At 32.6% G+C, this 12,304-nt stretch overlaps 1 protein-coding gene across 1 annotated transcript in view; it reads left to right on the top strand.

Moving 5' to 3' along the window:
* The first annotated feature begins 2,016 nt into the window (after nucleotides 1-2,016).
* LOC128983440 (uncharacterized) overlaps nucleotides 2,017-12,304 on the top strand; it is a 104,741-nt gene continuing 94,453 nt past the window's right edge. The window contains exon 1 of the mRNA XM_054402733.1: nucleotides 2,017-2,142. Coding sequence (XP_054258708.1) covers nucleotides 2,089-2,142 — 54 coding nt within the window. The 5' untranslated portion in view covers nucleotides 2,017-2,088. The remainder of the gene's footprint in view (nucleotides 2,143-12,304) is intronic.

The raw sequence follows: 12,304 nt of genomic DNA, 5'->3' as shown, positions 1-12,304 counted from the left end.
ATACCAGAACGCCCCCTTTAACCCTCCCAGTGTTACTTGACGAAAATTCGACAAGCAGCACACTTTGTGTAGTGTTACTTGTCGATTTTTCGACACGCAGACATCGTTTACGGCGAAGGCTCTATGACTGACTGAATCGGATTGAACTGGATCGAGTTAGGTATCGTTCTTTCCGTTATATTCTAAGCTTTCTCCAGAGGTTTGTCTCAGCGCTGTATGTTCTCCGAGCCGATCGTAATTGTAGCAGACAGCTGACGTGCGTGTATTTGTAAACAGCTAGGTTACCCTCGGACCGATGACTGATGTGTTTTATTACGTTTATCATTGTTTTAGTGTTAAAAATCAAAAGTAGTGATATACGTGGTGCATTATAAGAAGATTTAAGTGGTTTTGAAGTGCTGGTTGATGATCCTGAAGAAGTAGGTAGTGATATTGATGTAAATTATCAGCCAGATTCCTAGCTATGGTTAGGCTATGCATTCTTAGCTAAACGCTATGTACTGAAATCTGTTTTTTGCCCATAACTTATTTATTTGCAAATCTACTTCCTTATATTATTATATATTTGTAATCCTCATAAAATTTAGAACAAAGTGGCTATTTTCAAATATTTATAGGCCTATAATTTATACAATTTCATTGAGCGCAAACCTATTTTTTTTTTCAATTTTTCCAAAATAATTTTTTTTTTACCTAAAAATTTTTTTTGAAACAAATATTCCTTATGTTTTATGTATGATATTGAAGCCCATGATTTTCCAAACAAAATGGTATATAGAACATTAGAATTAACATTGTTTTAAGCTTCTCAGATCCGTTTTAATTAAACCTTGCAATTGCGCCAAAAATTGGTGGACATTAAGGCCTAAACTATGGACACTTGGAGGGTTAAAGAATGTTTCATATTTCAAGGAACATTAATTGAGCGGAGCGAGCGAAGCTCTTTGGGATCAACTTCAATGCAACAAATAGAGAAACATCACTCAATAACGGCTGAACGCATTTCAGCCAAACTTAACAAAATTACTTAGATAGTGAGATGGTTTTTAAACAAACAAATTTCAATTAGATAATGCTAAGTTAATGCAATTTAAAACAAACTTAAAATTTCCAATTTTTAACATTAGGCTAATGGGACTAAAGTAGCCATGACAGGTTTTTTTGTTTACAAGAAAAATGTAAACAAGAGAATCATAAGGTATTTCTGAACTTTCTAGACTATTCTTTTAAACTTTTTTAAACCATTTCTATGATCTTAATAAACAAGAAAATACCGTTAAAACATTTTTTTAAGGCGCGGAATTCACTGCAAATCGAGAAAATATATGGAACTACTTTCTCAATGCGCGGAGCATAAACAAGGAGCGGAGGGATACGGACCGGTGACTACTTTCTTGGGAACCTATTGTGTTGCCAGATGATTAGAAACAGCCAATGTTAGAAATCAGGATTTAATAAGCCATATATCGAACCGCATCGAAATCGATATTTAATCCGATAATACCGAATACCTCACAGGTTATATTATGTTGAATTACATCAACGGTGCAGTAAGTTATTACACTTATTAATAAAACGCAGATTGAACACTGATTTAATTTAGACATGTGGGGAATGTAGATGTGAATTTTAATCGATAAAACCATTAGTAAATAAATCTATTGACTTTTTTACATTAAGTTACTTATACAAATATCAAATCACGTTTGTTCCGCTCAACTGGCTTTCACCTTCTGAAAGCAACCCTAGTACATATTTGTCATAATGATTTAGTGTGAAATAATGTTACATTATTTCACACTAAATCATTATGACAAATATGTTTATTTAGTTTTTTTCTTATTTCCAAGGAATTGTTTGTATCTAACATCCCAGATCATCTGATGAATGAATCACTTGATATGTTTATATCTTAATGAAGTAATGGCAGATTTCCTTTGATATTCTCAGCTACATAACCTTTGCACTGTGACCTCACTAGGAGATAACTAATATGTTCTCAATAATACTCCCTGCCTTGAGCTATTTAGACTGTTTCTACTCCCAATGCAATATATGTGTTGTGAAATATGGTAATTTGAGTGAAAAATGAATTCTAAGTGCATCATTGTGTTTATAGGATTTGTGACACTGGTATTAGGGGTAAGTTTGACAAATTTATTGTAAATAAGATTAACCCCGACCAGTTGCTCTTTTGCCCTGTTTTTCCAAAGTTTTTGAAAAAATTGTGAAAACTCAACTTACAGATTACTTGGAACAAAATAATTTACTAAATCCATCTCAGTTTGGTTTCCGCTCAAAATCCAGTACTGAAAAGGCTATTACCAGGATGATTAACTGCATTGCGGAGGCCTTGGACGGGTCGCAGCGCACAATAGGGGTGCTGTGTGACCTGTCCAAGGCTTTTGACTGTGTTGATCATGGTATATTGCTAGAAAAATTAAGTAGACATGGAATAAAAAATGTGGAATTAAAATGGTTCATTTCATATTTTAAAAGCCGTAAACAAAGAATCATATTACAGAAATGCCAAACCAAATATAAGTCAGAGTGGGGTTACACACCCTACGGAGTTCCTCAAGGTTCCATTCTTGGACCTTGTTTATTTTTAATTTATGTAAATGATTTATGTAATGTTACAAAAATGCATACTTTTCAATATGCAGATGATACTGCTTTAATCTGCACCGAACAAAAAACATTGGATTTTAAGCAAGACTTAATTACTAATGAGTTTCAACTCCTCGGGGACTGGTTCACAGTAAATGGTCTATCTATGAATGTGTCAAAGACACAACTAATTCACTTTTCAGTTGCTAATGAGAATAGAGACATTGTAAATTCAAACCAAACATCAATATATTCTCAAAACTCAGTTAATTACCTTGGAATTATCAATCAATCAATCAATCAAGAAATTTATTTACACAATAATTGCCAATACATAGGATACAAAAGTGCAAAAACCACAAATGGTTTGTCTGCACTAAAAATATTGTTTCTTATTTACCATACAGTTTTGTCAGTTAGAATCAGTAGCATGCAGTTTTATAAGTTCTTAATTGTCTCTTGAGTAATTAATAACAAAAAAAAGACAACAAAGACACAAATATCTGTAAAAATTCAACAGTAACAATAACAAATAAACTATTGGAATAAATAACAATAATATATTACTTTAACTTCAACTAAAAATGTAAATAAATTAAATGCATAATTGTAATAAATTAAAATTGTAACAAATCATTCCAAACATGTTCCTTTAAATAATGTTTAATCATGCTATAACTATTTGCAAAAACCATATGATTTGTGAGGTTATTAAAACATTTGGGAACAAAAACTTCAAGTGTTCTACTTCCATACTTATTCCTGTGCTTTGGTACAAAATAATAATTCCTTCTAACATCATATGGGTGATTATTGACTATTTTCAAGCTGTCATCAAATAAATGATCAGTGGATATCAAAAAAATATATAACTTACTAACAGGTAGCAGTCTAACAAAATGAAAAATCTTTATAATTGGTAACTGCTTAATGTGCACTGGAACAATACATTTGAGCGCTTGCTCCTGCAGATGCTCAATTTTCCTCAGAGAAGTCTTTGAAGCATTGCCCCATGCTCTCACACCATATCTTAATATTAATATTAATATTAATATTGATTCACACAATGACTGGTAAATCACCAATAGCTCATTAAATGGCAGGACACTTTTTAAATAAAAAATTTTGCAAACACATGATCTGATTTTTTTACAAACATAATTAACATGTATATCCCATTTAAAATTGTGGTCAACATGAACCCCTAAATATTTAAAATCATGCACATTCTCTAAACTCTTACATTGACAACTTTTTGGAATAAGTGAGTAAGTATGATTATGTAAACAATCAAAATTATGGTAAGTAATGCTTACATTAGAACATTTAAATGCAGGTGAATGCACATGCATGACCTTGGACTTTTTGTCATTTATTACCAATCCATAATCATGACACCATTCTAAAAGGTTGTTAACAGCATTCTGCATATTTTTTTCTGCCTCTATTATATTTTTGTTTGATACAACAATTGCAGTGTCATCAGCGTACATAAAAACCGTGGCTTCTTTTATATATTTTGGGAGTGTATTTGCATATATTATATATAAGATTGGGCCCAAAATACTTCCTTGAGGTACCCCAGAAAAAAGTTCTGCCTCTTCACTAAATGTACTATGCACTTTTACAATAATTTTTCTGTTTTTCAGATAGTCTCTAAACCATTCTAAAAACCTGCCAGAAATTCCTATGTCCTTGAGTGCTATCAATATTTTATCAAACTGCAGTGTATCAAAAGCTTTAGTAGAATTGATATAGATTGGCAACTTAATTGGCAAATAAACATTAAGAATCTATCAAAGAGACTCAGATCAGCTATACTTGTTCTTCGGGTAATTCGACATACTACAAATTTAGACACACAATTAGCAGTATACCACGCTTATTTTTCTTCCATTATGAATTACGGTTTAACGGTATGGGGTTCTTCTAGTCATGCCGAACAAATTTTTATCCTCCAAAAAAGAGCAGTTAGAGTCTTAGCGAAAGTGTCTCGAATTACTCACAGTAAAGAGTTTTTCATTCAGTTTAAAATTCTTACTTTGTATAGTTCTTATATCTTTAAACTAGCTTTAATGGTTAAAAGTGATTTTGACACATTCATGGAAGATCAACATGCCCATCCTCACAACACTAGATTAAAAAAAATATAAAACCAGTTCAACACAGACTTAAAGTATTCCATTTATCTCCTCAGTACATGGCCCAAAAATATATAACAAATTACCTTCTTCAATTAGGGACACTGATTCATTCCCTAAATTAAAAAAGAAGTTAAAAAACTTTCTTTTGGAGAAGGCCTTCTTCTCACTGGAGGAATATATGGAAGCTGTGTAGATATTTAAGGCTCAGCATATGAAATTTATTTTAGTAATAATTTTAGTATAATAGAGACTATAAAATATTGTAACAATGACGGATCACCTGTCTGAATATGATGTTATGTGATTATTGGAAAATAAATAAATAAGATTAACCCCGCCGCAGCAAACCTGCAGACTAAGCAAATTTCAACTTGTCTGATTACATTTTCACTCAAATATTTCCATAAATAAGACATATTTATTCCTAATTTAAATAAAATTAGATTTAACAAGTGATTAGGTTTGCTGCTACGGGGAAGGTAAACAGTGTTTTTTGAACATACGTCAATAGTATAGGATGAAATAAATAAATTTTATTAATATACTAGCAGTTACCCGGCGTACGTTACTGCGCTAACAACTATTATTTTAAATGGTAATTTGTTCTTTACAATCTATATCTTTATATATTTTTTATTAGGTGTATAAATTAAGTTTTTACTTTGATTAAGGTTTTTATGTTTTATGTTTACATATTTAATACAGTAGGGGAGAATTGAAACGTTGAGTGCACAGGTGTGCTGCGATTGTGGTTTAATATAGTTGGACTTATCTAAAAGTAAAATAGTTTTCTGTGCTGCATTCTGTGGAAACATTGTGGCACTATTCCAAATCATGACTAATACAGAATTTTGTGATTATTAAAACCAACAGTTGGTGAAAGTAAATATCTGCTTTTAAATTATATTTATTTGTAAACATTGTAGCTCCAAAAGTCTGACATTGGACCCCTTAAAACCCTCTGGGGCGGAGCCCTTTTGACGGATCTGCACCAAACTTCACACAAACCATTCTTGAATAATGTTTAGTAATGCCTGAAAGTTTCATTACAATCTGTCGAGCGGTTTCGTAGTCCACAAGGTACATACATATATACATACATACATAGTTCCTCTTTTATAGATATAGATATCCATAAAGAAGTAAACTACAACAGTTATCATATTCTCCATAAAAATAACATTAGAATTTAAAATTACACTCTTTTTGAATGTTTTCCATGACCATTAGGCATACAACAGGGCTTCAATATACTAAATTATTTAATTTTTTAAGCTCTACAAAACGTTTTTAAAAAGAAGTTTTTTGTTTTAGGATAAAAAATGGGAAAATTCCATTTTTACCCCATAAAACCCCCATAAACCCCTGTTCCCATGGTTGTATTATGCTGGTTAGCGAACTCGTTCAAATAAATGTAGGTTTACACGTTTGTGTTGGATAAACTATTGTTGGGCTATATGTTATCAATTTAGGCCTATGTAATAGTTATCTCTGTGTAATGTAAAAATGTATTTTTTTTCACTGTTGTAATGTTGGCAACTCTGCTAGTAGAAATAGAGACTATCTTCTCAAGTAAAATGGTGTTTTACTATAACCTAATCACTGCCTTAAAACTAAACTTAAAAACCCTTTAAAAACTAATAGGTTATGGGACCAGATATATAGTAAAACCATAAAAACATTAAAACCATTGTGAAAAAGAGGAATAAAGTTATCATGAGTTCCGGGAGTGAAAGTGAACTGAACAATGTCGGCAAACTCAAGGACGTCGAATCGTACACCATGTGGGACTTCGAGGTTAAAATTCTTTTTAAGTCCAAAAATCTCTGGGATATTGTTGATGGAACAGAAACTTTGGATAATCAAGAAGATGATAAGAAAAAGAAGGCTTGGAAGTCATTAGATGCAAAAGCACAACACATCATAATAATGACTATAGACCAATCAGTTAAAATGCATGTAGTGCCTTGTGACACTTCCAAACAAATGTACGACACTTTAAAACGCCTTTTTCAAAGAGATACGACACAGCAAAAGTGTTCTTTATTGCAAGAATTCTACAACTTCAAATTCGATCTTCAAAAGGACATGATGTCAAACATAGCCTACATACAGAACATTGCTTTTAAGCTTAACAGACTTGACCAAAAAGTGGACGACACGATGCTACTCACAAAGATCCTGAGTATCCTTCCAGACCAATATAAACATTTCTCCAGTGCGTGGGATTCTACCAGTGCAACCGAGAAAACCCTCGAGAACCTGAAGGCTAGACTGTTGCAAGAAGAGGCGAAGACCGTGAGTGACTGTGAGCAAGTAGCTTTTAAAACCAAATCTCAAGGTAGGCCTAGAGTTGTAACATGTTATTCTTGTAAGGAATCAGGACACATTCGTCAAAACTGTCCTAACGTAGGCCTAAAATCAAAATTTTGTTCATACTGTAAGAAACCTAATCATGTAGAAAGTGAATGTTTTTTGAAAAATAAGCAGCCTAAAGCATGCAATATATGTAAGAAAACTAACCATTCTGAAAAGAATTGCTTTTTCCGTAACAAATCTAAATTTAAACCTAAAGATGACTGTAAAACATCTTTTCTGAGTCATGTAAATCTGCCAACAAACAAGTCTACACAACTAGGCGATTGTGTTAACCTATGCGATAGCGTTAATACCAAATCTTTCATTATTGATAGTGGTTGTACCCCTAATCACATGACAAATGATATTTCTATTTTAGAAAATGTAAAATCATGTACTAAAAGTATTTCTGTTGCAAAGAAAAATCAAAGCATGCAGCAAATTGCTGTAGGAAATGTTGACTCTGACCAATGTACACTAAAAAATGTTTCTTATGTACCAGAGTTAAGTAATAACCTAATGTCTGTCAATGCAATTACCGAAAACGGTGGCGAAGTATTATTCACAAAAAACAAGGTACAAGTTCTCAAAGATAAGTCTATCATTTTAGAAGGGTGTAAAAATAAAAGTGGTTTGTATGTAGTTCAGTTAACGGAAAGTGTAAATGAAGTCGCTACTGTAGGCCTAAGCAAATTTGATCAAAATGAATGTAGGCCTAAACCTTTTGATACAGAAAGTGTAAAACCTATCCAAAAACAAACCAATGTACCGGTAATCATAAAGTCAAACACTAGCCCTACTACACGTAATGAAGTAGCTTTAGAATGGCATAGAAAGTTAGGTCATATCAGTTTTCCGTATATGAAAAAGTTGACAAAAATTAGTAATGGCATTCCAGCTGATGTTTATATGTGTGAAGATGAATTTTGTGATATTTGTATTAAATCTAAGCAAGTAAGGAATCCTTTCAATACATCTAGAGTAAAAGCTTCTAGACCTTTAAAACTGATACATTCTGATCTTTGCGGTCCGATTGAACCCTTGACTCACGATGGTAAAAAGTATTTTTTAACTGTTATTGATGATTTCTCTCATTTTTGTAAGGTGTATCTATTAAAAAGTAAAAGTGAAGTGTTTAGCTACCTAAAAGAATATGTAAATGAAGCAGAAGCTCATTTCAATCTTAAAATTTCTAAAATAAGGTGCGACAATGGTGGTGAGTATGTTGCCAGTGGTCTGAAAGAGTATTGCAAATCCAAAGGAATTGTCGTAGACTACACAGTACCTTATTCACCCCAGCTCAACGGAACAGCCGAAAGAATGAATCGCACATTAATGGAAAAGCCTCGAGCGATGATCTTTGACTCTAATCTACATAAAGAAATGTGGGGCGAGGCTATTTTAACATCTGCATACCTACTTAATAGAAGCCCTACTGTTAACCTAGATACAACACCTGCTGAAAAATGGTACGACAGAAAACCTGACCTTTCAAGACTTCAAATATTTGGCACAGTAGCCTATGCAAAAGTCTTAGGCTATTTAAAGAAATTGGAAGCAAGAAGTAAAGAAGCTATTTTTGTCGGATATGCAATGAACGGCTATCGATTGTGGGATCCTGAAAAAAGAAAAATATTTATCTCTAGAGATGTGATTTTCAAAGATGCAAACTCTGAACAAATTAAAATAAAACAGATGCAAAATAATTTTTCTGATGAAGATTGTACACAAACTGCAGAAGATGAAGAAAGAGAAGAACACATGCATGAAACTCAAGGAGAAGATCAAGAAAACCAACTAGGTGCAAACCTAGAAGAAGAAAATATTGGAAGGCCTGATATAAATGAAGAAATTGAAAATGAACGACACTACAATCTGCGACCAAGAATAAATATGAAACGACCTTCAAGATATGAAGAAGAATATGAAAACGGCCAAGTTCTGCTGACGTACAATGAATGTATGACTAGTAGCGATAAAGAAAAATGGGAATTGGCCATTAAGAAAGAAAAACAATCCTTAGAGAAGAATGAGACTTGGGAAATAATAGATGAAAAACAATTGAATGAAAATGATGAAATACTAACAAGTAGATGGGTGTTTAAAATTAAAGAGGATGGGACATATAAAGCCCGTTTAGTAGTTCGAGGCTGTGAACAGAAGAAAGGAAATTTGGACTTTAGAGATACTTTCAGTCCAGTTGTGGAAAGTGCTTCTTTAAGAATTCTTTTCTCACTAGCTGCTCAAGAAAACTTACATATCCAAACCTTCGATGTAAAGACTGCTTTCCTGTATGGGGAAATTGAGAATGATATTTATATGAAGATACCAGAAGGATTTAAGGAACAAGGGAAAATTTGCAAACTCAAGAAAGCCCTCTACGGTTTAAAACAAGCTCCAAGTCAGTGGAATAAGAAGTTAACCTCATTTCTGAAAGATGAAGGACTAATACAGCTCAAAACCGATCAATGCCTGTTTAAGGATATTAAAAATGAACTTTATTTGGCTATTCATGTTGACGACGGCATCTTAATGGCGAAAAATCAAAATAAACTTAAAGACCTGCTAGAAAAACTCAGAACTAATTTTGAGATGACAATTAACAAGAATCCAAATATGTATATTGGAATGGAAATAACCAGGAAAAAGGAAGGCATCTATCTCAGTCAAACAAACTATGCAAATCAAGTACTCAACAACTTTAATATGACAGAGTGTAAGTCAGTATACCTACTCCCTTAGAAGAACAGACTAAGATTGTTGATGAAGATGGAAAAACTAACTTTCCTTATAGAGAAGCTATAGGAAGCCTTCTCTACATGACTAATAAAACTAGACCAGACATGACATTTGCAGTTAATTTTGAAAGCCGCTCTACCGAAAATCCGAGAAAAAAGGATGTCCAAAACATCAAGAGAACTTTGAGATACCTCAAAGGAACAAAAAACAAAGGAATATTTTTTCCTTCAACAAGTTCTAAAGACCTAAGTATTCAAGCGTACTGTGACTCAGACTACGCAGGAGATGTAAAGGATAGAAAAAGTACAAGCGGATATGTCCTGCTGTTAGGAAGTGCACCAATTGTATGGAGTTCAAAAAAACAACCAATAACTGCTCTATCAACAGCTGAAGCTGAGTACATATCTGCAGCTGAATGTTGCAAGGAAATAAAATACATCAAGACTCTAATCACAGAACTGACCGAAAAAACTGTGAAAACCACCCTGAATGTTGATAATCAAAGTGCCATAAAACTCATCAAATCAGGTCAAATGAACAGAAAGAGTAAGCATATTGATGTGAGATTTCACTTTGTGAGCGAACAATTTCACGCCAAACTATTTGACTTAAAGTACTGCTGCTCAGAGGACCAATTGGCTGACATATTCACAAAACCTTTGTCCAGCACAAAATTTTCAAAGTTTACAAGTCAGCTATTAAGTAATGTGTAAAGACATAATTTAGCCTACACAAATCATGCAGGCTACTTAGCATACTATTTTTAAATGGCAAATCTTTTTTTAGAGAAAAATAAATAAACAGCCTACTGTCAATTTCATACTTATAATTTGTTAACATGATAGGTACTTAACAATTTCTTATGTAAAATAATATCATGTTCTAATAAAATAACACTATTTTTCTGTATTTGTAAAAAAAAAAAACATTTGTACATTAAGGGAGTGTGTTGGATAAACTATTGTTGGGCTATATGTTATCAATTTAGGCCTATGTAATAGTTATCTCTGTGTAATGTAAAAATGTATTTTTTTTCACTGTTGTAATGTTGGCAACTCTGCTAGTAGAAATAGAGACTATCTTCTCAAGTAAAATGGTGTTTTACTATAACCTAATCACTGCCTTAAAACTAAACTTAAAAACCCTTTAAAAACTAATAGTTTGTACCAAATTTAATCAAACTCTGATCATTTTTCATCCAGTTATCGCGCTAACGGACACATATATATATAAATGAATTTGAGCAGATGGTGCTTTTGGCCTCTAGGGACCTCAAAACGAAAAATAAAATCGGTCCCGGGTCCAGAGGCCTTACCATGAGTACTATGTTAATAGCTTATTCCTTATATGGGAAATTCGCTAAAAAGCTATAAAAAGTAAAAGCTGTGAAAGGTTAAACTTTACAAAGTCTGAGTCATCTTATTATGAACTTAAACATCATATTGAGCTTTTTACTTTAAATTTGGTAATTGTTTGTCCTCATAATTTACAGTAGAGTGAGAATACAAGCAAGAAAAAGTTTAGTTGATATTAGTTCAGATTAGGCAAAAGATTTTTTTTAAGTTTGACTAATTTTTAAAATATACAATATTAGTAGGATCCAATGATAAATGTGCAAAATAACTTGAACTTTCTGACATTAAAACCCTCCGAGTGTCACGTGTTTTGGCCTTAATGTCAGCCTATTTTTTGCTCATTTGCAAGGTTTTATTAAAACTGATCTGAGAAGCTTAAAAACAATGTTAATTATACTGTTCTATATACCATTTTGTTTGGAAAATCTTGGGCTTCAATATTATATATAAAACATAAGGAAGATTTTTAAAAAAAATTTTTTTTAGGTAAAAAAAAATGTATAATTTTGAAAATTTAAAAAAAAAATAAGTTTGCGCTCAATGAAATTGTATAAATTATAGGCCTATAAATATTTGAAAATAGCCACTTTGTTCTAAATTTTATGAGGATTACAAATATATAATAATATAAGGAAGTAGATTTGCAAATAAATAAGTTATGGGCAAAAAACAGATTTCAGTACATAGCGTTTAGCTAAGAATGCATAGCCCAACCATAGCTAGGAATCTGGCTGATAATTTACATCAATATCACTACCTACTTCTTCAGGATCATCAACCAGCACTTCAAAACCACTTAAATCTTCTTATAATGCACCACGTATATCACTACTTTTGATTTTTAACACTAAAACAATGATAAATGTAATAAAACACATCAGTCATCGGTCCGAGGGTAACCTAGCTGTTTACAAATACACGCACGTCAGCTCAGTCAGCTGTCTGCTACAATATTTTCGGAACTAAAATGAATAGTGCTTAGAGACAGACCTCTGGAGAAAGCTTAGAATATTACGGAAAGAACGATACCTAACTCAATCCAGTACAGTCCGATTCAGTTAGTCATAGAGCCTTCGCCGTAAACAGTGTTCGCGAGTC

This window comes from Macrosteles quadrilineatus, unplaced genomic scaffold, assembly GCF_028750875.1.
Source record: "Macrosteles quadrilineatus isolate MER2022 unplaced genomic scaffold, UCM_ALF_1.0 Scaffold_1__1_contigs__length_201487025, whole genome shotgun sequence".
NCBI lineage: Eukaryota > Metazoa > Arthropoda > Insecta > Hemiptera > Cicadellidae > Macrosteles > Macrosteles quadrilineatus.
This window is presented reverse-complemented; position numbering and strand designations above follow the sequence as displayed.